General features: G+C 39.7%; 1 protein-coding gene across 1 annotated transcript in view; it reads left to right on the forward strand.

Moving 5' to 3' along the window:
• ankhb (ANKH inorganic pyrophosphate transport regulator b) overlaps nt 1–26,509 on the forward strand; it is a 130,826-nt gene extending 104,317 nt beyond the window's left edge. Inside the window, exons 9-12 of the mRNA XM_073024329.1 lie at nt 1,610–1,739; nt 8,360–8,483; nt 17,968–18,067; nt 24,313–26,509. Coding sequence (XP_072880430.1) covers nt 1,610–1,739; nt 8,360–8,483; nt 17,968–18,067; nt 24,313–24,426 — 468 coding nt within the window. The 3' untranslated portion in view covers nt 24,427–26,509. The remainder of the gene's footprint in view (nt 1–1,609; nt 1,740–8,359; nt 8,484–17,967; nt 18,068–24,312) is intronic.
• Nucleotides 26,510–27,119: the final 610 nt, after the last annotated feature.

Genomic DNA, 27,119 nt, shown 5'->3' on the forward strand with positions numbered 1-27,119 from the left:
CATCACCACCTGAGATTCTACCAACAATGGTTGCATCGTCAGCAAATTTGTAGATGGTGTTTGAGCCATGCCTAGCCACACAGTCGTGTATACAGAGAGTAGAGCAGTGGGCTAAGCACACACCCGAGTTGCGCCAGTGTTGATCGTCAGTGAAGAGGATATGTTATCATCAATCCGTACAGACAGTGGTCTTCCGATTAGGAAGTCAAGGATCCAGTTACATAGGGAGGTACAGAGGCCCAGGTTTTGCAACTTCTCAATCAGGATTGTGGGAATGATGGGATTGATGCAGCCTGTCAGCATGCTCTCCACAGTACAGCTATAGAAATTTTTGAGTGTATTTGTTGACATGCTAAATCTCCTCAAACTCCTAATAAAGTATAGCTGCTGTCTTGCCTTCTTTATAACTACCGTAGATTTCGCACTACAGAGCGCACCTGATTAAAAGCCGCTGGCTCTAATTTTAGAAAGAAGATCAATTTTGTACTTGTACAGGCCGCACCGGATTTTCGGCCGCAGGTATCCCACGTTGTAATATGAGATATTTACACAGAAAGATATTACACGTGAGGATTTTTTAACTTTTAATTAAATCCATATGGTAACATAAACAAATACATATTGCAAATGCTTTTTTTTGAACCGTGCCTGTAACGCGGCTACTTTTAAATATACATACGTATCGGTAACACAAATTACGTTGCGTATACTTTTTTACTGAACAACATTCCAATATCTCCTAACGACTGGTAAAAAATATATATACTGCAGCCTACCAGGAAAAGTTATTGATCGCCTTTAACTTAAAAGCAGCGTTCGCTCAGATCTAATGCCGCTCGCCCCCACCTTCCCGTTTGTCGCAAACCGGTATTTCCCACAAGACGCGGCGAAACCGGGTGTGACGTCATAGCATCCCGGGATGTAGTACAGAAAACAAATATAGTTAAAACACTTCTAACTTTAACTAGAAATTACTAACAAATGAATTACTAAGCGAAAATATTATAAACTAAATAACTGCCATAAAGGCAGCACAATGCTTTTCTTCGAGTGTTTTCCATGTTGATGAGGGTGAGTACAAATGACTGATTTACAATAATTTAATTGTGAAAGTGCGCTTGATTTATCGTACAATTCCATTGGACCTCTGTGAACTACTCATCAATTTTATTGGTCTACTGTTACGGGGCAAAATGTTTTTGGCGGCATGAAAAAAAATCATGCATTAGCCGCACCGCAGTAAAGGCCGCAGTGTTCAAAGCTGTTCAAAATGTGGGAAAAAAGTAGCGGCTTATAATCCGACATCTACGGTACATCAATATGTTGGGACCAGGTTAGATCTGATGTCATGACAGTCGATTTCTCAGAATTTCCAAGACCTTGCACTATTGGAAGCCCATCAGAATATGACAGTCAGAACAGTCCTACTTTCTGACATCTGTAATATCTTCACAATGATGTAAGGAAACTTAGAAAAGTTTGACCTTAACCGAGCACTTCAAACTGAGGCTCTGAATTTATTGGGTATTTGTAGTTGGGCTTTAGTGTTCAGATAATTGTTTAGCTGCACTGTGCTGTTTTCTAACTCAAATTTCTCTTGTTTTCCCAGTTGTGCTTTGTAGTATTCTGGACTCCCCACCTATCGGAGAAAATTCTGGTTAATCTGATAGGTGTGAATTTTGCTTTTGCTCAGCTCTGCGTGGTTCCACTACGAATCTTTTCATTCTTCCCCTTCCCAGGTATGAAGCTTTGTTTAAAAGTAATGCTTCAATGTTGAAGAGATATTATTGATTGACTGGAAGGTATGCTCTCCAGCAGTGTATTTCTTAAGAATGCCTGCAAAACATTTGTTGGTTCAAATTTGTGCCTTAAGGGAAGAACAGGGAAAAATACAGTCACTAAATAACCCCTTTTTTTGACCTCCTTATTGACATAAACCTTCCATGTGAGTACTCAGGAATTGTAAGAGGAAGCTAAAATGGAAATGAGAAGAAATTTTGAAAGACACCTCGATCTTGAAAATTTCATTCAAAAATCCTTCTGACGAGTCAAAATTTGATTGCATGCTGGAGGTGATCCAGCCACCTCCCCAAAAAACACTGATGGTTAAATTGTCTGAACTGAAAGTTCTGAGTTTTTTTTACTACTTTTAAAGTGGAGGGAACAGTCTGAAAGATGACTATTTGTGACCTAACCCTGGGGGGGCTACATGTTCTCCTTGTGACCGTATTAGATTTCTCTGGGTTTTCCAGTCTCCTCCCACATCCCAAAAATGTGCGGGTTGCTAATTCAATTGACCACTGTAAATTGTCCCTTGTGTGTTGGTGAGGGATTGCATTTTGGGGGAGATGATGAGAAAGTGGAGAGAATTTAAGACACAAGGAGCTGGTGTAAATAAGATGGTAGGACAGCCATTTACTGTGCTTTATGTCACTTTGATGTGTTGGAAAATTCAATGTAAGATTTTATTCATTGCAAAATGAGTCATTGAATATTTGCACCATGATATAAATACGAATAGACCTTTTTAGGCTGGATATTTGCATCCTTTCATAGAGGTGGGCGAGATTTATGAACGTAGTTGATTTGGGTAAAGGCTTGTCAAGAAAAAGACTGCTGACCAATACTTATCAGCTGTTAGAACACCTTGTCACCTTTTTCCATTAAAAGTCTAGTTTGTGCAGTGGATATTCTTGTATTGTACACTGCATGCGTTCTAGTTTTAGATCGTTGCTGGATAAGAGAACACAGCAGGTGTGTCTGTAGGTTTTAAGTAACTATCTGTAAACCTCATTGCCTCATAATTCCAAAGTACTGCCAGTTTACAATCAGGCTTGCGGTATAATTGTATACTGTATTAGCTGCCAAGATGAACAAAAGCAGCTTATGTGTTAAGTGTCATAAAACTAGAGAAGTGATTGAAGTTTTGCTGATTCTGCTGTGGAAATATAATGTTATATTAAAATATAGTTTTTTCTGATTACTTATGTAAAGACGATATATAAATGTAGATGCCAGCCTGTATCTCTGCTATTTTAAATGCAAGGGGTGTGGACTTAAATGTTTATAGTAGAGTATTATTTCAGCTGTTCAATATTCTAATCTGATTGGATACCTAAAGATACGCTTTGTCAAAAGCAGTTATTTCCAGGAGCATACTGGCATGCAAACTTTTTACAAATCATATAATTAAGCATTATGAGGAAACTGTTAGCCAGGTGCAGTGATGTTCATTTGTATGCAATCTTTAACATTACTTGTGAGATCTTATCTCACAAGTCGGTTCATAATGACCAACATTTTGAATACTGCCACAGGCCATTAACTGGGGTAAAAGCTTCTCATTACATTACTTAAAGGGGTATCTTTCACCAGCCCAAATACCTTCAACCAACTGGAGATGTATTTCTCGTACTCATACTTGTCCTTTCTCAAGTTAAGAGAATTGATTGCAGTAGCTGGGTTAAGCAAACTTTCCAAAGTACTCAAGTCCCAGTCCTGATCTCCAAACTGACTTTAGTCCCTCTCCAGTCTTCTTTTTCCCCCATCTCTTACTCTCTCAAGCTTATTGTCCAAGGTTGGTTCTCGTTTCCCAGTTTAGCTGATGTTGTTATTCATTTTCACCAGTCTGCTAATTCCACTTCCCTTCAAGTTTGTCATTAAACATCTTCCTCCTCCTAAACTTGTAGACCTGGTAGATTGAATCATTTCCAAATTCTTTCCTCTCCATAGTCTTTGAATGTGTTGATCTTTTTCCAATTTGACACACATTTAATGAACTTCTATGTTTTAACTTCCCCAGTCAAATTCTATTCTCAGACTCAAGGACAATTTCTAACCCAGTATTATAAAACTTGAGTGAACCCCTTGTACGATAAGAATTAACTCTAGATCTCTTAATCTTCCTTGATGTAGCTGCTGTACCTTATTTGTCAACCTGTGCTGCACTTTCTCTGCAATTATAGAATTTTATTCTGAATTATTACTTGATCTCCCTTTGTATTCCCTCAGTGTACTTGTGTTTGGAATAATCTGCATGGATGGCATGCGAAACAGTTTGATTTATGATTGTCACGTACCAATCACCATTACAACAATGAAACATTATTAAATGCTATTGAACTGTAAATCTTATGCCATTTCAGAGGGTTGTTAAGCATGTTGGTGTGGGCTAGGGTTCACACACAGCCTCAATGACTGCTGAGGTAAGATTTGAAGATTTTCTGCCATACCTCATTGATAAATGAGGTAAACAACACTCCACTTATTCCAGATTATGTAATTTAGCATATTTAAAATGTCCAGTTGTGATGGTGGGAATCAAATTCATGCCTCTGGATTGTTATGTCAGGCCATCCCCATGGGGATGAATAAAGTATCTATCTATCTATCTATCTATCTATCAAGCTGTTAGTCTGAAGCCAACATCTCAGTGGAAGAACTTCATGCATGGCAGCAGGATATGACTGCTCAAGGGAAAGATAAACAGAAGAGTAAAATGATTGGCAATGCATCACAGAGTTCTGAAAATACAGGGTTATTTTCAAATAAATGGAAGGATTGGTCCTGAAGAGCGTGAAGAGCAAGTCAGTAGCCTAAACAAATGTCACTAAAAAGTGGGGTGATAAGATGGTAAATGACTATGATAAAGGAAGCCTACCTGAGATTGGTGATGACAACCAGAAAAGGCAAGACAGAAACAAATACAATTATTTTACAAAGTGAAAATGTCCATCCACACACACTGTATAGATGTGGATAAAAACAGTTGGAAGGACAACCAGAATGCTTCTGGGAGGGAGGGTCTGTGCAGAGCGCTGAATGAGTGGTGCATCATAGATCCAGAATTAGAGGGAGTGATAGCAACCTCTTAAACAAGACTGAGAGTCCCAGGATTCTGGTGACAAGGCTAGTGCTATCTTAAATTGACGATAGAGCATTGATGAAGGACAGGAGATACTTAATATATTAGTGTATGTAAAAGGCCAGGAAAATGCCAGGAGCAAAGTTAGCAAGTAGAATTCATAACCTCTGGATTTTTACATGAGTATAGGGATGAAAAGATTAGGGAGATCATCCAGAGAGCCACTTCATAAGATACTGGCAGCAGCACTGGGACGGGAAGAATTCTGTCTTTGGGCTCTCTCCATCAGAACCAGTCTGGGACAGTGTTTCTAGCAAAATGGTTTAAAAGGAGAATGGTCACAATAACTTCAAGTTAGTAAATGTTGAGTTGGAGAGGCAATAGCTTCTAAGGGAAAAGATTGGTATTAATAAAACGTCAAATCGAAGAGGGTAGACTGATAGTGTAGTGTTGATTGAAAAGGGAAAAATATTACTAATTCGTCGTGGCTATCCCTCGAGGTTGAGGGTGATTGTCTTCGTTCCGTCGATGTGTCACAGAGCGAAGACGCCTGAGTGTGTATTTGTTTAACATGTACTTGATGCTGCACTCCAAGAAGCATACGATACTTCACAAATCACCCAACTGATTCCAAAGGCATGAAAACCACAACGATTGGAGCTGATGGATTTGTTGCAGCCTTCACAGCCGTTGAGTTCGAAGTAACTTCATCCGCCTGTTCCACCGCTGAGGTCTTGATTAGATTGTTCTTTGTCAGGGACCTCACCCTCGACCTTACCGCCATGGGTAACCCTACCAGGAGCATAGCTCCAGACAGCATCGCTCTCAGGATCTCAGGACCACACAAGCTTCTCCACCACGACAAGGTGACAATCCACGGAGAAGATTACTAATTAAGACGTGAGTGGAAAAATACGAGAAAAACATCAGAACAGAAGGGCAGGTCAGAGTACGTGACCCAAATATGAGTTGCTTAGCGCAACACACAAAATGCAGGAGGAACTGAGCGGGTCAGGCAGCATCTATGGAGGAGATTAACTAGTTGATGTTGATACCTCTCCATAGATGCTGCCTGACTTGCTGAGTTCCTCCAGCATTTTGCATGTTGCTCTGGCTTTGCAGCGTCTGCAGAATCTCTTGTGTTTATGAGTTAGTTGTACAGACACACGGAGCATGAGGATTCATTGCATACACAAATTTAGCTATGAGGTAATGACAGGGCATACATTATACACAAAATTGTCAAGATCAAGACTTGAGAACTGAACACACGAGTTCTCTCAAAAAGTGCTGTTGAATAGCTCTGACATTTCAGGATGAAAACTATTTATCTGATGTGTATGGCTTTGGTGGGAGGAAAGAACAGTAGGGAAGAATTTATGGGTAGAGTTACATCAGTAGAAAGCTATTTAAAGTTAGCAGGAGCCTGAGATCTTGTTAGCAGTTCTGAAGTGGCAGAGAAATAAAAGCAGAATTTTATTCCGTTCCACTTTCAGACTTTCAAATGCACAGATTTTCTAATCTAAAAGGCAGAAATTTCTGAAATATATCTGAGATAGTTCTCTGCAAAAAGATAATGCGGGACTGTTCATGGAACAGGAAAGGAAAAAGGATTTGGTTAATGATCCATATTTGGACTAACACTTTCAAGGAGCAATCGTACAAACAACCTCAATGTAGTTAACAGAAAAAGAAGCGGAAAAAACCTACGAAGCTTCTAAATTTGGATGAGGTTACTTTCCTTGCAAAGATGCAGAAACCTAGAGTGGGGGAGGGTTGTGGGTGGCAATTCAGTCTTTCACCCTCCCCTGAAAATTTGGGCTGATCTGGGTTGCTCCTCGTCACCAGCAAGTAGCATTACTTTCAAACAGCCAAATTAGATGGTCAGTGACAGAGGCCTCAACAGACCTGGGCTGAGGCTTGTGGGGACGGTTAGAAGGCTGAAAATTTCAATGAGTTTCAGGAAGACAGTTTTAAAGATTGCCTATTTTTATTTTGACTTTACCAAACTATGTTCAGTGAATTAACATATCCATTAGAATAGATGAAATTGCCCAAACACTCATAATCTTCCAGTTACTCAAATGAAAATATAGACAGTTACTTTGTTTCAAACAATCATCTGGAGATGAGAATAAAAATTCCACCAAGCCCACAGCGCCCTTTTAATTCTGGAACTGGGGCAGCAGTTGTATAAATTATAGGCGGAGGAATGCATCGACAATAAGGAAACTTGCCAAAAGTGGGCAGCACTGATGTCTTTCCCCATGAATATGATTGGAGAGCTATTTCAAAATGAACTGTGTGGAATTCTCTGCTGAGGAGGTCTGTTGCCAATTACCTGAGATAGCTTTTTTTTTTGTTTAACTTGAGGTAATCAAGAATAATTTTAATTTAATTTTGTAAGTCCATTAAAACTTGCCTGCCTTCCAAATGTATTGTTATGTTCCTGATGAGGGTTGTTACATCACAAGTATGTAAGCTAATTCAGCACAATTTTGGATCAACACCTGATTGATGTATTACGTACTACATTGGGGTGTCTAAAGCATTTGCTAGCTAGGCGGAGTTTGAGATATTTTGTAACAAAGCTCTGCTTTGGAGGTGAGAGATTGTTTGTAGAAAGGAATCCGTGAGGTGCAGAGGTGCATGAGGCTTTCCAGGCAGTCAGCTTTATGCTGAATTGCTTTGACTCAAATGTGGAAGCCTATTCATTTGCAGGGTTTGCATGTGACATATTCTGTGAAAATCATACTGTCACACTTAAAATTTTGTGTTACCATCTAATATAATACAGCAATCTGTGTGAAGCCCAACCCAAAATAATCACATATCATTTACACAAGAGATCCTGCAGGTGTTGGAAATCTTGAGCAACACACACAAAATCCTGGAAGAACTGAGCATGTCACGCAGCATCTAAGGAGAGGAATAAACAGTCTATATTTCAGGCTAAGACCCTCCATCAGTAGGGCTCCTGCTGTTCATTCCTCTCCATAGACCTACTGAGTTCCTCCAGCATTTTGTGTGTCCCACACTGTTTACTAAGGGTTGTCAGTGACTATTGGAAGCAGAATTTTATTGGAATAAATTATTCCACAAAGGATTACTTAATGAATTTTGTGGTCCAGAGCATCGGCAAGTTCACTCTTTGTCTTTCTACATCATCTCTGCTCTACCAATTGCAGTTTCCCTTGGGGTCCCTGGGTGGAATCAGAGCAGTGTACAATGGGATTTCTGCCTCACTGCCCATTCATTGCGAATGTGTTTCAGTTCCTTAATCTTACATTAAGTAGAGCCCATCTAAGAAGAACAGAAATCATCACTTTATTTTGATTTGCATACATGTGCATTGATCTAAACCTCTAAATGTGGTGCATAAAAAGATTTAATTTTCAACTGCATGAAACTACAGGGTAATTCTGTATTATAAATTTGGAAAGAAAATTATGTGTTTCACATTGCTTCATTAATCACTCATTCTTTCTTACACAGTAACTATACGAGCACACCTAACTGGCTGGCTGATGACCTTGAAGAAGACTTTTGTGCTGGCACCCAGTTCTGTCCTAAGGATAGTCCTTCTCATTACAAGTCTGATTGTGCTGCCTTATATGGGGTCAGTATCAGTTGTGTAGATGGATATTGATGTAATGATGAACAGGAAATTGCCTCTGTACTTAATTTGCTATGTCTAATTTCGGTCATGGCTTATTTTGTTGCACTCTCACCCGGGTAGCTCCCTTTTTCAGCGTCAAGCCTACACCTGTCTATATTATGTGTTGCTGTTTATTTACCAAATTGCATAACCTTGCATGAATTACATCAGCTACTTTTTAGCTCATTGCGCATTATCTGTGTCCCAGATGGTAGTGTCCCCCTTGTCTCTGAGTCGGGTTGTGCCTTCAGGCCCTACATCAGAGCTGTACACATAATCAAATCTGTACTCTCAAAGGCAAGATGAAACACTGAGGCCCAGGCTGGCTTCTCAGCTAGGTTAAATTAACAGGAGTTATTTGGTTTTCCTGGCCATTACTTAACCATCATATTCATTGGTTGAGGTTTGTAGAATAGTTCTTTTTTGTGTTATTTTCAAAGAGTTTTTGGATACAAATATATCTCTTTCACTGAAGGTCACTAGCATTACCCCTTTCTCTGGCAGGGGTTACTACATTTTTAAACGAGAGGTTCATGCACTGAATCGTAGAATGGAGGTCCTCAGGAATTTTTATTTAAGATGGGAAATTATACTTGCATTAGGGGGTCCCTTTTACCAACCTGAGGAACACCACTAGTCACTGACAGCCAACCAGAAAAGGCCCCCTTTATTCCCACGCATTTCCTTTTGCCTGTCAGCCATTCCTCTATCCACGCCAGTATCTTTCCTGTAACATTATAGGATTTTATTTTGTTAAGCAGCCTCGTGTGTGGCACATTATCAAACACTTTCTGAAGATCCTAGTAAATGACATCCGCTGTCTTTCCTTTGTCCACCCTGCTTGTTACTTCCTCCAGGAACTATAACAGATTTGTCAGGCAAGATTTCCCTTTACAGAAACCGTGCTGACTTTGACTTTATCATTAGTATTCAAGTACCCTGGAACCTCATCTTTAACAATAGACTCCAACACTTAACCAACCACTAAGCTAACTAGTCTATAATTCCCTTTCTCTTCCCTTCCTTCCTTCCTGAAGAGTGGAGTGACATTTGCAATCTTCCAGTCCACCAGGACCATGCCAGAATCAAGTGATTCTTGAAAGATCATGACCAAGGCATCTATTGTCTCTTCAGCAACCTCCCCTCTCTGGACTCTGGGACGTAGTCCATCTGGTCCACCTTAAGACTTTTCAATTTGCCTCACTCTTTCTCCTTTGTTTAGCAATGGCACTCCTGCTCCCTGACACTCACAGATCTCTGGCACACTGCTAGTGTGTTCCACAGTTCATCTGCCATTTCTTTGTTCCCCATTACTACCTCATCAGCATCATTTTCCAGTGGTCCAATATAAACTCTCGCCTCGTTTTTACTCTTTATAACCGAAAAATCTTTCAGTGTCATGCTTTATATTATTGGCTAGTTTGCCCTTATATTTTATCTTTTTCCTTCTTTATGGCTTTATTAGTTGCCTTTTCTTGGATTTTAAAAGCTTCCCAAATCATCCAACTTCCCACTCACTTTTGCTTCATTGTATGCCCTTTCCTTGGCTTTTATGCAATCCTTAACTTCCTTTGTCAGCCATGGTTGCCTAACCCTGTCATTTGAGAACAACTTCCTCTGGGATATATCTATCCTGAGCCTTGTGAACTAGTCCCAGAAACTTCAGCCACCTCTGCTCTGCTGTCATCCCCGCCAATATCCTCCTCTAATCCACCTGGACAAGCTCCTCTCTCCCTTCTGGCCCTTCAAACCCCACTGCCCAGCAACTCCTGACAACCCCGATTTAACGCTAACTTAATCAAGGGACAATTTACGATGACCAATTAACTCACTAGCCAGTATGTTACCAGAGCACCCAGAGAAAACCCACACATCCGATGGGGAGGGGCGAGGCTTGAACTCCAAATTCTGATGCTCTACGTTGTAATAGTATCATGCTAACCGCTACGCTACCATGGCATGAAGTGATTCTTAATACTTCTGCTGAGATAAACCAATGTGAATATCCCAATTTAGAAGTTTGACTGACAATTCATCAAATGTAGGGTTCTTTTTAAAGGCCCTGTGGAATTCATTGCCACAGAGGGCTGCGGAGGCCAAGTCATTGGGTATATTCAAGGTGGAGGTCAATAGGATTTTGATTAGTAAGGGCATCAAAGGTTATGGGGAGAAGATGGGTGAATGAGGTTGAGAAGGACAATAAATAAATCTCTTGTTCTTAGGCTACTCCATTTGTCACATCATTGCCCACTCATTCAACCTATCCATATCCCTTTGATTGAATGGCAAAGCAGACCTGATGGGCCAAATGGGCTAATTCTGCTCCTATGTGGAAACTATAGAAAGGGTGCAGAGGAGATTTGCAAGGATGTTGCCTGGATTGGGGAGCATGCCTTATGAGAATAGGTTGAGTGAACTCAACCTTTTCTCCTTGGAGCGATGGAGGATGGTGGGGGGGGCCTGATAGAGGTGTATAAGATGATGAGAGGCATTGATTGTGTGGATAGTCAGAGGCTTTTCCCCAGTGCTGAAATGGCCAACACGAAAGGGCACAGTTTTAAGGGGCTGGAGGTAGGTACAGAAGAGATGTTGGGTAAATTTTTTATGCAGAGAGTGGTGAGTGCGTGTAATGGGCTGCCGGCGACGGTGGTGGAGGCAGATACGATAGGGTCTTTTAAGGGGTAGGTACATTGAGCTTAGAAAAATAGAGGGCTGTTGGTAACCCTAGGTAATTTCTAAAGTAAGTACATGTTCGTCACTGCATTGTGGGCCGTAGGGCCTGTATCGTGCTGCAGGTTTTCTGTGTTTCTATGTTTTATGGTAAAATATGAAATTGTCCATTTTGGTAGGAATTTTTTAAAAGTATCCAAATAGTGAGAAATTATGTGAGTATGGGTGTTCTAGTACATGATCCACTCTTATACAGCCATTACTTATTTGTTTGTTTATTGATTGATTGGGATACAGCACAGAATAAGGCCTTCTGGCCCTTTGTGCCATGCTCTCTAGCTACCCCTGATTTAACCTTAGTCTGATCACGGCACAATGTACAATAACCACTTAACCTACCAACCTGTTCATATTTGTAGACTGTGAGAGGAAACCAGAGTGCCTGGAGGACACCCATGCCGACACGGGGAGAATGTACAAACTCCTTACAGACAGTGGTGGGAATTGAACTCAGGTCGCCTGTGCTGTAAAGTGTTGTGCTCAGCATTACACTACCATGCGACTTCATTAACCCTTCATTGTAGAGCATCCTGAATGTCCGATTTGTATCAGCCTCTACTATCATCCTTGGTGGTGCATTCCAGACACCTAACACTCTTTATGTAAAGAAAACGAACATACTTCCTCCATTCATCTTTAAAACATGTTTCTGGCATTAGCTATTGCTACTCTCGGTAGCAGGTGCAGGCTGTCCACTGTGTCTGTGCACCTCAATCTTAAGCACCTTTATGAACTCATCTCTCATCCTTTCCAAAGAACAAAGCACTGGCTTGCTCAACTTTTCCTCATAAGACATGTTCCCTAACCATGATAGATCTGTGCACCCTCTCTAAACCTTTCACATATTTCCTATATGAAGCATCCAGAAGTGAACACAATAATCCAAGTGGGGTATTACCTGAATTTTATAGAGCTGCAACACAGCTTCACGGCTCTTGAATTCAGTCCCCCAACTAATGAAGGCCAGCACACCATATGTCCTCTTAACAACCCTACTGACCTTTGTGGCAAATTTGAGGGATCTGTGGACTTAGACTCTGAGATCCCCCTGTTCCTCCACATTGCCGATAATGCTGCCATTAATCTTCTATTTTGTCTTCAAGTTTGATCCTGCAAAGTTTACCACTTAAGACTTTTCTGGATTGAACTCCATCTGCCACTTCTCGGCCTAGCCATGCCATCCTATCAATGTCCTATGATAACCTGCACTATCCACATCACCACCAAACTTTGAGTCATCTGCAAACTTACTAACCCATCCTTACACTTTCCATCCAAGTCATTTATAAAACTCTCAGAGCAATTACACACTGTATAAGTTTGTACACTTTAACAAGGGTGAAAGATTACCGTGGGTTGAAGGGAATGTTAATAGGTTCAAGTTAATGTCAGAGAAATGTATACAATATACATTCTGAAATTCCTTTTCTTTGCAAACATCCACAAAAACAGAGGAGCGCCCCAAAGAATGAATGACAGTTAAATGTTAGAATCCCAAAGCCCCCCCAGCTCTCCCGCATGCATAAGCAGCAGCAAAGTGACAACCTCCTCTTCCCCACCAGCAAAAAAGCATCTGCTCCCTCCACTGAGCACTCAAAGACACAGACTTGCAGTACCCCAAAGACTACTCGTTCACTCAATAATTCAACATAGCAGAGGCACTCTCTCTCCCTAATAAGGGAAAAAGAGGTTTCCCCATTTCACAGCGAGAGGGGAGACGTAACTAAACAAATGGCCGATTTATGGTGTCAGAAGTCCGTTGCATTGCTTTTTCCGAGCTCTGTGCCCAAAGATCTCGGGTCTCTGGGCACACAGCCAGCTCGCTGCTTACGATCTTCTGTCTGCCACGACACACCAGTTTTCTACGGCAGCACCAACCTCAAATCTGCCTGCCTCCAGATCCACAATAATCTGGCACCCTGAAGGTGCGCTAGTCTTCTAGGTCGCGTCCTTGACTTATCAAGAAACGGCCGGTCGTGAGGCCCTGAGAGTAGGTCCCATTCCTGCAAAGAACCGAAGTCAGCGTGTAACTCCAGGTCAGGGTCTTCAAAAGAACCCTGAAGAGGAAAAAATAGAGATGTTAAAGATAGAAATAGAGCTGTTTCTGAAGAAGCAAGCAAAGGAGTCGCCGTTTGGCACTATCATCCTAAGCTCCGCCCTTTGAATGTAGAGTTGAGATGTGATCTTATTGAAAGGCAGAGCTGGACTGAGTGCCCTAATAGCCTGTGACTGCTCTTAATCTGTATGTTTGTTTGTTACATTGTGAAGCAAGCAAATAATTATCAGAATGTGCAATTCTTGAAATTAATCATCAGGCAAACCCATCTCAGTTATTCACAACTTGTAACTTAATAAAGGGTAAAACTCATCTGCATGTTATGTTGGGAAGGATGGGCTTAAGGTTCACATTAATTTTTCTTACTACAAGCGTTACCAGTTCTCAGCAACTTTTTTTAATGACTGATATTGATATGTTTTGTTGTAAATTAACTTAAATTTGTTTAGTAGCTTTTCTTTATTGACAAAGGAAAGCAAATTAGAACTTGATAGAGTTTAGATTTAGATTGGGATAACCTATTACTCACTGGTTTTGATTTACAGATCTTTGATCAAGAAGCAAAGGTACCTTGTCACCAACTTGTACATCTTTTAGTACTTTAAGCAAACAATACATTTTTGACAACTTCCCAGAAGTGTCTTTGAAGGCAATATTTAATTAGGTCTAAAAGGCATTTATGGTTATATTGCAGTATTTTATTAGAGATATTGGAAATATTTGTGTACACATGCTGGTCTTGAGTCACAAAGATTATGTAGCTTCAATCTAATGTTGAATAACATCAGCATTAATCAGAATTCAATTGACCCAACCATCACAGGCTAAGACCTCCCCCTCCCCCCTTTCAATAAGCACTGCCCCAAGAAAGCAGCATCCATCATGAGAGACACCCAACATCCTGGCCCTGGTCTCATCTTGCTACTACCATCAGGCAGAAGTTTATGTCCTACACCTCTAGGTTTAGGAACAGTTAATACCTTACAACAATCAGGCTACTGAACTAGTGTGGATAACCACAATTCTGAAATGATTCTACAACCTACAGCCTCCAAAGGATTCATTACAACTCATGTTCTCAGTATGATTTCTTATTTGCAGTTTGTCTTTTTCACATTGGTGGTGTGTCAGTCTTTGTCTGTTTATGTATAGTTTTTCATAAGTTCTATTGTATTTCTTTTTCCACCTGTAAGTACCTACAAGAAAATGAATTTCAGGGAAGTATATGGTGACATTTACGTACTTTGTACTTCCTTCCCTGTATGGTCATTTGTCTAACAGCCTCTTAAACGCCATTATTATACTTCGACCTTCACAAACATGAATATAGGTGCAGGAGTAGGCTATTCGGCCCTTCTAGCCAGCACTGCCATTCACTGTGATCATGGCTGATCATACACAATCAGTACCCCGTTCCTGCCCTCTCCCCATATCTCTTGACCCCGCTATCTATAAGAGCTCTATCTAATGCATGGATTTTCTTTCATATTTCAAAATTTATACCTTTGCTTTCTTCTACCTTTCTCTCTACCCTTGACACAACTGCAGACCTTTCCAAGCAGCTGCTAAAGCTCTGCCCTCTGCAGCTTTTTAGGTGAACCTCTCATGGTGACTTTGGTTGCAAAACCATCACCTCTCTTTCTTGGTATTCTGTTGTTGCCTTTGTACTATAATGTTGACTATGAATGCTACAAGTGCAAGATGCGTAGCTACAAAATAAGGGCTGATTAGTTGAAGCTGATGTGTGTAGACATTTCTTCCCTCAAGGCAGTGAACCTATGAAATTGTCACCGAGGGTGGAGGGCAGCTCATTAGATGGGGATAGATACATATTTCAAAGACTGATGAACTGAGATTCATGGGGAACTGGCACAGAAGAAGACACAAGTCCAACATAGATTAGCCTTGATTACATTAATGCAGTGGTTCCCAACCTTTTCTATGCCCCACACCCCTAGGAAATGATTAATGTTCGCACCTCCTACAAAAGTAATATCACATTTGAAGATGAAGAAGTCTAATTTCTAATTATTGAACCACATACAGGTGAACAAATTGAAGCAAAAAAAATAAGCTTTTAACTCAATGCATAAAATGCAAATATAAATTGAGCAATTAGATTCTAATTTATTCAGAAAAAATTGTAAACAGTAAATTGATGAGACTCCTCAACTCTGAGGTGTAACTTCCCAGGTAACACTGATGAGAATCCTCAACTCTGACTCGGGCAGCAGGAGACTGGAGTGAGTTTACCTCTCTCAACTCGGGCAGTGGGAGACTGGAGTGTGCTTGGGACAAGCATTACTACCACTTCTCAAGGTGCACTGGCAGCTGGCTGAGTGATGACTCGTGACTTGTCACTCAAGCACACAAGCCACTCTTAGTCGCACCCCCTGAAATTCCATCTCGCACCCCCGGTTGGGAACCCCTGTATTAATGGCAGGGCAGGTGTGACAAGCTTCAAGCCTGTCTTCTGCTCCTGTTTTGTCATGTGTGTTTATAAGACTTTTTCAGAAATATTTTTGCATCCCCTTTAAAATGTATACTATTTAGTCTTTGTTGTCTCGTTATTCTACCTCACAATTTTGTGGTCTGAATTCCTACTGCTGTGTATTCTTCACTTTCCATCCGCTTTACAATTTACTATTCTTCTAAATTTTGGGTCATCTGCTTAAAACCTAAATTGTGCCTTTCAGCCGAAGTAATGAATATGTGATTGTGAAACTGGACTCTCAGTCCAAAGTACAGTAATTCACCATAATTGTTTAAATCGCTTGCTGCTTGTATTTTTTTTTGCTCTAAGGCAACTTAGTCTATGAGTTTCAAACCTGATATTATGCATCATTCTTAAATTTTTAAGTTCATTTCTCCATTGAGAGGATGCCTACTGGATTTACTTAAATTGTTTTACTGTTGCACATCATTTGATGTCCCCAACTGAAAGAACAGAAAAGAGAATTAAAATCCTTTTGAATATGATTTAATAGAGGAAAGTTTTTTTTTTACGCAGAGCAGTGGGTGGTGATAAAGGCATATAAATTAGGGGCATTTAAGAAACTCTTCGATAGGCACATGGGTGATAGAAAAATTGAGGGCTCCCTCAGAGGGAAGGGTTAAATTGATCTTAGAGTAGGTTAAAAGTTTGGCACAGCATCATGGCCAAACTGGCCCGTACTGTGCTATCCTATTCCATGTTCTTTAAAAAAGAAATCCCTTAATCAGCATTAAACTGAATGGACCATAAATAACAGGAATGTTTCTATCCTTTTACTTCTAGCAGGGATGAAGTTTTACCTATCTTTCAGTATTCTGTCTCTGTCTCTATACCGAAGGAGGGTTGAAATTGCATTTTGCTGAAGCGAGGAATGCAATTATGTTAAAATCATGCAGCACTTTAACAATGCCAAATAAATCGCCCGCTACCATCCCCCAGTAACCTACATTATTGGTAGGTGCAGGATGAGATGCACATTTAGAGCTGATATATTCTTCTTATCCAGTATCCTGGCAAATACCCTGGTTCGTTTTATCTGTGTTAACCCTTGCTACATTTAGTTTGTAACCCAGCCATGCTTTTGCTCTTGATGTTATTTCCAGATTCTTTTACTCTGAGTCACACTGTACTTCATGGCAACTTCTTTTTAATATACTTCATAAGGAATCTAAAGCTCTTCGTTATTTTCTTCTCTATTCTTATTTTGCTTCTTTGCCCCTCTGGTTTTCTTGACGACCTTTATCCCCCCCTATATTAACAAAGTGAGACCTGCCTTGAACTTTTCTACAACCTCCTCTCTCATGCCTTTCAGATCCATTTGGAACAAAGCAGTTTACCTTCTCTTAAAATGCCAGGGAGATGTTTAATGCATTTACCCATGAAATAATACAAAAGCAAAATTCTGAAAGTCACTGACTCAAGTGATAATGATGTGTCCAAAGGTATAAAAATCTTAGCTGTTACAAATATGGAAATGAAACTAAAAATGCTAGAAATACACGAGGTGAGGGAATGTCAGATTACTTCTGCTTTTGGAAAGGTTATCCTTTTCTGCGAACTAATCACTGGCCAGGTTCAAGAGGTAGCAGGCCTACATTATTTTAAAATTACCTAAGTTCTTTAAACATACAGTTTAGAAGAAAAAAATCGTAATTTTGAAAATTATAGCCTTCAGTAACAAACAACATTACACCAATTGAGCTACACGCTGTAATAAAAGGGTGGCAGGTGGAGATAAGTCGCTCCTACCCTGCAGGTCGCCCTTGGGCAAGGTGTAGCACCTGCTGAGCCCACCACCCCTCCCTCACAAAAGTTAAGGGACATGAGAAGGCTTGGGCCATGGGAGCAGCTGGTGCACATCACAAATCTCGGTTATGCGACCATCTACACCGGGCAGACTATCTCTGAAGCGTATTGATAATAACTGGTCACCCATCTTGCAAAGACACTGCCCAGAAGGCAGCAATGGCAAACCACTTCTATAGAAAAATTAGCCAAGAACAATTATGGTCATGGAAAGACCATGATCACCCACTTCACACGACAACGGCATATAACGAGCGAGCTGTAATAAAACACTTTACACTTTAATCAGCAATGACATAGCTGTTTCAACACCTTTTTGCTAACATTATTTACTTAAAAGTATTTCTGTTTCTCCTCAGAGTCCACGGAGCTTCTTTAGGGGTTGGTTCACTCCTTGCTGGTTTCCTGGGAGAATCGGCCATGGTAGCAATAGCATCTTGTTATGTTTATCGCCAAGAGGTACATTTTTTTCCCTACACATTTCATAGATGCTTGATTTTTATTCTGTACTCACAACTGAAACCAGAATAGGCCCTGATGAAGCAGTCCCAGTACAACTGGCCAAATGCTCCTTACCCTTCCTTATCAGTGAGAGGGTCTCAACATCCACTCACAGACTTCTTTCCCACTGATAAATTATCTGGAACATAACTTCACATCAGTATTATTTTCTGCATTTTAAATTAAGAAGTTTTGTTTAATATAGTATAAAAACACTCCCGAGTATTCCCAGCATTCTGTTTCTAGTACAAAAAGAAATTCTAAATACTTCAAACTTTTGTGAACCTCGAGAAATACCGAAGCAAAGACACAGCCTATCAAGTTCTGATACAAGGTTTGGACCTGTAACGTTGTCACTTCCTTACCCCCCCCCTCCCCCCAAACACCCAACTAGTTGCTGTTTCTTTCTCTACATTGATTTTCCACTCAAACCAAGCTCACGGTTTATGATGTATTTTATTTATGCCACCTCTGTGACTCTTGTGCAGGGAAGTGTTAAATATTGCATGGCACAATCTGAAATAAAACCTTTTTGCACGTGTTGGTAAATATTAGTCCTTCAACCAATATAAACCAGAAGTAATTCCCACTTTCTAACTGAATGGGATTTGGAGCACACATTCAAAGCACTGGTATGAAACGCTAAGATATCAATATGTTAACCTATTGGTTGTATATGCCTTAATTGGCAGAGGTTGTAGTGGAGAATAAACTTAGTGTGTTTATAACATCAAAACGGAATGGGTTATTGTGTAAAGTTTAAGTGTGGGCACTGTTCCCTCTATGCTATGTGTGTGCACAGCAACTGAAGTGTTCTCGCACACATAGCCTTTCTGCTGAGCAGCTGGAACTTTCTTTTATATAATGTTAATATAATTTTGAAATTGTGCTCATATAGTTTTGAAATCCATGTTAATATAATTGTGAAATACCTTGTAATTAATTATGCTAATATAATCCAGAGATTTTCTAAGTAATAAATAAACCACCACCACCACACAAAATGCTGGTGGAACACAGCAGGCCAGGCAGCATCTATAGGGAGAAGCGCTGTCGACGTTTCGGGCCGAGACCCTTCGTCAGGACTCACCCACCACCTTTAGTTTTGAAGCATTTCAGAGCTTCAATGTATTTATATAGTCAGTGTTTCAAGTTGCAACACTGTTCCAAATTGGAATAATAAACAGAGAATTTAAGTTGGTAGATCATTGTTAAACAGTTGGCCCACTGAATGCTGCACTATCTAGTCAATATCAATAGTATGCATGTCATGTCACAAAAAAAAAGTGTGCCACACAGTTTTCAGGCCATGTAAAACTTTCCTGCTCAGACTGATGGTTAGTTCACGCAGCTGTAAAAAAAAGAGCGAATATTGAGTCTAGGTTTTCTTACTTTAAAGATTTTTAATTTAATCCAAGGCAAGACTAAAACAAACCACTTTAGTTATTTGTTTATTGGTTATAAAAGTAACAGATTAATCAAATTATATTTAATTTTTAGTATTACTTATTAGCAAAGATGATAATCACATTCTTTTCCCTGAATCCAGAATGCTGATCTTGTGGACGCATTTCCTGTTTCAGATTAATCTTTTATGCATGTTCTCCCCTTTAATTCTACATGGTAATGGGTGTGTTGTGTTTCTTTGATGAGCTTTTCCTCACCTGTGTTTGCTCACAAACACAAGAGATTCTAAAGATGCTGGAAATCCAGAGTTAACACTTACAAAGTGCTGGAGGAACTCAGCAAGTCAGCCAGTGTCTATGGAAATGAATGAAGAGTTGATCTTTCGGGCGGAGGCCCTTCATCATGAAATAATCAACTCCTCCGTTCCTCCAGCATTTTGTACGTGTTACTCTTAAGCTCACTCCTGGCCAGGACTTCATGTTGCTTCACAATCTATTACAAGCATCTTTAGTTTAATTGAAACTATTGTTTGGATGTTTCACCCTCTCCTTGGTGTCTGTGCCTAAAACACCTTGTGCCCTACCATTTTGTTAGCGAGTTTCAGATAGATTTACTGTACTTATTCTATTCTTGATTATTGTAGTTGTGATTTATGTCTAATGTTCAGAGTCTTTAAGCTCTAAGCAATTATGCTTTGGCACAGTCTTTAGTTATTTATGATTTCATTGACCATAATGCTTTGCTTTTCAATTTTACACTGTGTTAATACTTACTGATTTTGCTTGAACAACCTTTACTCTGCATTTAATTACATCGTTGGTGAGGCATGGCAGAAACATTTTACGATAAGCTTGTATGTTTCCTTACTCTTCAAAGTGGTTCTCCCTCTATGCCACCAACAGCATGCTACTTCAATATTGCCATTACAACAGTGGTCTCAAGCTAACCAATAGGCAGAGGCTCACCCTACCCAACTACTCTATGGATCTTGAAATTAGGGAACTGTTGACCTCACCTTCAAAGAAAAGAACTTTAGGAACAGGAATATTTCACCTGGTTGGTTTATTCCTTCTCCTTTCCCAGGCCCCCATAGCCCTCAATTCCATAACCTTTCAAGTATTTTTCTGCATCCACCTTAAATACTTAAAATGAAATCACCTCTGCAACACTCCAGAGTAGATAATTTCAGAGATTCGCCATTCTCTGGAAAGGAGTTTCAGAGTACCTCCACTAAACTAACTAGCAGTGACCTCAGGTGGAAGTCTCGCATCTCTGATATCATAACTGAAAAGCCATTATGGAGAACTGATTCTCACTTCTCCATTTGAGAATCAATTATTGGCCCTTCCTTAAACAGGTTCAACCCTCAACCAGCCTGCATGCCCAGCTCCCATGCCCCTGATCTATCATCATTTACAAAGCCTGATGCTCAACTCATATCCCAAGGCCTCGCTCACCCCAAATGACCCTTCTCAGCCCCAGGCCAATTACCTGGTCACCATCAAAAGCAATCACAAGTTCCTTAACTCCTGACCCAGTTTCCAAGATCACTATCTTGAATGCAGATACTAATTCCTGACCCAAAACATTCCCTCTTCCATACCTATTAACAGATGGACCCTTAGAATATGATTATTGTTCTCAATATTGATCAACAGTCATGGCCAACAAGATTATGAGCTTGACATAGAGTTAATCTTCATCATCTGGTCATCATTCTGACTTTTGACTGTCCCCTCTCGAGGGTAAATCTCATCAACCACCTGAATGGCACACATGATGCTCATCTCCAACTTAAGTACAAGTTTGGTATTTGACACTGCAAATTCAGACCCCAACCCCACTCTCAAAGGCACATTGCAACAACAGCCCACACACAATACGAGACCAGCACCTATCCTTCCCCCACACTCCATCCAAGAATATCTCTTGAAATTCAATCCCAAGTGTATTGCCAAAATCAAACATAAGCTGAACACATTCGCCCTTCACCCCAAACCAATGGCAACTCTGGTGGAATCAGCAAATCGTCAACCTATCCAGTTTGAGAGTCCAATGACCTTACATCAACCCAATTGAGTTCCAACCTGATATTGACCATCCTTGTTACCCCTAGTCACAAGCCTGTGTGTTACCTGCATGCAAGTTTAACATTTGCTCCAACACAACTTCAGAGCTAATATTCAACCCAGTGAGCTTGATTGCCTGGTAGAGAACGATACTTCACTGCCTGACATGGGACCAACCCTCACTAGCACCCTCTAATCCCCTGAATCTCTTCTCAAACCATTAGCCCAGCTGTTGTGACGCTTTTCCATCTGCAAGATTGTCCTCTCAACCTCATCTCCATGCTCCTTTCATCTTGAGCGGCATGGTATTGTAAGTTGTGCTAGTGCATCACTTTACAGCACCAGCGAACTGGGTTCGATTCCCACCACTGTGTGTAAGGAGTTTGTACATTCTCCCCATGACTGCATAGTTCCCTCCGGGTGCTCTGGTTTCCTCTCACAGTCCAAAAACATTCATGTTAGTAGGTCACATGGGTGTAATTGGGCAATCCGGCGTCATTGGGCTGGAGGGGTCTGTTACTGTGCTGTGTCTTGAATTTAAATTTAAATCTGATCATGAGTCCAATTCATCAGCTCAGTGAATACCCTTGTCAGTCCCGACCATTCTGATCACATTTGAACCTAGTATAAGCTGACATGGAAGCACCATTATCAGTGATAAATGCAAAGGAGCATTAAATATCTTTGGGTATCTGTGCGGATATTCTTGCGGTGCTACACGTAAACTCTCTGACCATTTAGATTTGCTTAGTTGGATCTGTACATGGATATCCTCTTAAAAATGAAAAGGTTTGGATGTGATACAAGCACAGGCTTTAAGATTGTATTGTGGTGCAGTAAGGTCATCTGTTTAGGTTTTACTGGTTGAAATGGGACAATTATCCTTACAGTTGAAGAAGTTGAAGTTGATGTTAATGTACTGGATTAATTTGAAGGAGCCGAGAAATGATCACCCTGTTAAGAGTGTGTTGGAAGACTGTAGCTTTTTCGGTAACTTCACCTTGATTTTTTTCTAATGAATTTAGCTGATTTTAGGTTGATGATTTAATGAAGTCCAAGGATTCTGATATGCCTGAGAGTTTGTTGGTTCACCAATATGTTAAGGAAAATGATTGTGATATGTTTACCACTTTTACTGATGAATCAAAGGATATTTTTAACTGACCACACAAAATGCAGCCTGGCCTGCTGCGTTCCACCAGCATTTTGTGTGTGTTGTTTGAATTTCCAGCATCTGCAGATTTCCTTGTGTTTGATATTTTTAACTGGGAGTGTTGGTGTGGCTGTGTTTGTGCCTCAGTTACAGGTAACAATAAAGAAATGTCTTACTAACCATTTGTCAGGATATAGAGCAGAATTGATTGCCATCATTTTTGGCTTACAGTGGGTGGAAGAAATTTGTCCTTGCAAAATTGTAATTTGTTCAGATTCCTTTTCGGTTTTGACTAGTCTTAAAACAGGCCATTCTAGCAGTAGGTCAGATTTGCTGCTGGAAGCTCTTCAAACTTTATTTCATGTTCAAAGAATTGGTTTGCTTGTCTGTTCTTGTGGGTCCCTGCACATAGAGGTATTAAGGGGAATAAGCAAGCAGGTTGATTGTTTGGCCAAAAATCTGTAAAAAAAAATAATTCATCTTTGTAAATAGATTAGCAAATCAGAAACTAAGGGGTTGGTGGGGCTAAGAATAAGGGTCTTATGGCAAGACGTGGGATAATGGGCATAAGGGAAGATACCTTTACAGATTACATGAAACTGTTGGATTGATGGGAGAAGAGGGTAAAACAGGAAGGGAAGGAATTATATTTACTTGACTTCAAATTGGGCACACTATATTTAACTATTCCTTTTATCTTGTTGAAAAACATCACTCGAGTGTGTAAATTTTGTCATCATTATGAACCAGTTGAACACATTATTTTACAATGTGAAGCATATAAGGTTGAATGAAAGCAAATGCAGGTTTTACTACTATCTTTGGGGGTTGACATTTTTCATTTTAAAACTTTATTAAGTTATGGAAGTAATTTTAAATCACAATATTATCTTGGCTTTTTGGGGTAAGTTAGTTTTCATTTGATAAAGAACTAGTAGGGATTTTATTTCCCAACTCTACATCACACTCCAGTCCAGTTGGTGGCAGTAATGCACCCTTAAGTTGGACTGCCAACCGTTACTAAAAGTCAAAAGAATACCGACTTTTGACACACTCTCAGATGTGAGCTAACTCTTGAATCTCCAAGTGCAGTTCTGATTCTCATATCCCCAGTCTCCTTTGGTGTCTGAGCTTTGACCCCAATCCAATTGCAAGACAGGTTCAAACTGCACAACAATCATCTCTCTACCCACCCCCCCCCCCCCCCACCACCACCACCCAGGAAAGAATTGTGTGTAAACCTCTTAAGCTGATTGGACAAATGGATCACGGAATGTCCTGACTGATGAAAAAAAATACAATGCACTCTTCAGTAAAAGGAGCATAGCTCAAAGCAACTTGTGTTCCCTGTGCATTCGACAGATAGCAAGAAAAGCCCATTGTCTTCTCCATCTTGATTATTCTGACCCTCAGTATTTCTGTCCAACAGGTTACCAAGCCCACTTCTCAACCCTGTATCATAGAACGGAATGGATTAGACGAGACACCAAGAAATCACAGAAGTTAAAAGAATTAAGTATCTTGTTGGACTGTTTAAAAGATTGTAAAACATTAAAATGGTGTTGTTGTTACAGAAAAAGAAGAGAACACTGGATACAACAGCAGCTGAAGGGGAGGACTCAGCAATGAATTACACAGCTGTCACTGAGGAGATGTCCGAGGTTGTGGAATTGGATGAAGATGAGTGAACCAGATTTATGTACTGTAGCAGTCACTCTGGTACAACGTTAGGCCCTCCATTTCTTCTCCCTCTTCCATTTTATTTTTCCTAGAAGTGTCTATTGCCAAAGACAACTTCTAAACTGTGCACCATCAGACAGTTTGAGACAAGAGAAGGATCTCCTTGTGCATAGTGCTGTTCCATTTCTGCTAATACGTGGAGGAAAACAACTTCAAAAGAAAACATCCATCAAGTCTTCCAGCTTTGGCTTGGCTGACATCCTTCTTCCCATTGGTATTAACAACACATCTACAACCAAAGCATCTCTCACCTCTTCTTGGCTTTCCTGCTGTCCTGTTTTCCATCTACGGTGTATCTTTGTATACTGTAGATGTAAATGTACAACAGGGTGTATATATTTTTTTAATTTAATTAAGTATTACTTTTCTTCGAATGTTTGTTTGCAATTAGATTCTCTAGTGGCCTGTGTGCTTTACTGCCATAATGTTGCTGCTCAAGGTGGAGTTCAAGGCACCATAGCCACAAAGTACACAACTTAGTGAAAAGGTTGAAAACATATCAAGATTATTTTTTTAATACCAAAAAGTGTTTGATAACAGTATTTGAGGATAATGGTGCGTGTGTGGTGGTGATGCAAGTAAAATGCTAAAAAGTAGAGAAATTAATACTAAAAACAGACTTGACTTGAATTTCCTAATCTAGTAATGTTTAAAAAGGTACAAGGTCAATACTTGAAAAATATTTTAAAAGTGGGTGTGAAATTTAACAACTAAGTACACAAGTTTGGTACTCACACCCAATATGTGAACTGTGCATTGTATATCGTAAAGTGGGAATCAAATGATTCAAATTAATTTTACATTTCTTTCTTTGCAGCTTGTTAGAGCAAAGGTTTACATGTCAAGGAATGGCTATTTCTTACAAACATGCATAGCAAGTAATGTTGCAGGGTCATGTGTGGTGGCTTCTTTGGAAGTGTGGCACCAGCTCAGAGTTGTCTGTAACTCTACAAACACTACTTCAATGTTTAAATGGTGTTTCTTTCCTCTATTTATTTTAGGAGCTGTGGGAGCCTGGCTTTAAATCTGCTCAGCAGTAAACAAGCCTGATAGGCTGTTATTTACTACACATAATCGATATTTGTTTGAAGTTCTCAATATTAGTTGAGCAGTTGCAAGGCCTGTTGAAGCCACATCAAGTAATTGTCTTTGAAATGAAACTTTCTTTGAGGACCCCAATGGCAGTCCTTTGGAGCTGAGGTAAAGAAAAAAGTGCACTGTTGGTGCAGAATAATTTTGAACTGAGTGTTCAATGATATAGCAATGATTGGTTGTAAAAAAAAATCCAAAATTTCAGCAGATTATTGAAGAGCAAAGCTTTGCGAAAAAGGGATATATCAATGATTCTTTCATAAACCAATGCATTTCTTTGCGTGCATGTAATAAACTCTTGAAAGTAGAAGTTGACATAATTTGGGTAGATACATTTACATTTTACCCAAAATATCTGCTGAGTGATTCAACTATTATTCGAATGTGTAAAACACCTTAATGAGAGCAGTGATTTGGCCAGGGAAATATAACCAAATTCTTGAATTTCTGCAACATCTGGCCATGATGTACTAAGAGTTTGAAACACTCATGGTCACAATACTCTTCTATTGAATCTTAAAGAAAAAATGACCCCAGGTAATCATGTTCTTTGAAATTATTTTGACATGACTCTCAGCATTACTGTTGCTAAATTGTTAGATGAAGTATTTTGTGTAAAAAGAAGTTATGAATGTTATGTGTAAATGAGTGAAAACCTGTTCTCTTTAATAGCCAAATTGGTTCTGTAATATGCTTTAAATTTCATTAAGCAGTGAAACGTTTAATCAGAATTAAATTTCCATTAATTTAAAGTGCCACATATGCTCTATTTAATATAACAGTGTAATTTTAATATACCAAATATAGAATGTTTTCTTTCTTTCTATATATAATGTATGTATATTTTTCCATGGTATTAATTAGATTTGAATCCATTATTTTGGAGTTATGATTTTGGTGCGTATTCTGTTGGCTATTTAATTAAATTTTTTCCTCATGTTCATTGTTTTCATAGTGCTGTATGAAACACTTTGATATTTATAAAATGGTATATCCAAGATTTAAAATTCAGTTCCACATCCTCCAAAATCAGAATATGCTACATGAGACAGCAAGAACAAAATCCCTAAAGGTAAAACCTGGCCAATTTTACCAATAACATAATTGTTTGAGAAATAAATGGCAAGAAGCAACACCTATAACAAACACTTTTTTCCATGTGCAACTATAATGGCCCGGTAGTGGAGTGGTTGGCACAATGCTTTACTCAGGTTCAATTCCCGACACTGCCTATAAAGAGTTCGAACGTTCTCCCCATGACTGCATGGATTTCCTCCGCGTGCTCCAGTTTTTTTCTCACAGTCCAAAGACCTACCGGTTGGTCCTTGTAAATTGTTCCGTGATTAGGCTAGGGATAAATTTAGGTTGTTGTGCAGCGTGGCTCAAAGCGTCTACTGCACGCTGTATCTCAATAAATAAATGATGGTTAAAATGATTAAAACTATAATATCGATTAAATACAATTATTTACAAAACCAGAGCACCAGATGCAAAAAAAATGGCAGTTGCTTCAATTCATTTTGTCTTGTTCTGTATTATGATTACAATA

Source organism: Hemitrygon akajei, chromosome 20, assembly GCF_048418815.1.
Source record: "Hemitrygon akajei chromosome 20, sHemAka1.3, whole genome shotgun sequence".
In the NCBI taxonomy this organism is placed as follows: domain Eukaryota; kingdom Metazoa; phylum Chordata; class Chondrichthyes; order Myliobatiformes; family Dasyatidae; genus Hemitrygon; species Hemitrygon akajei.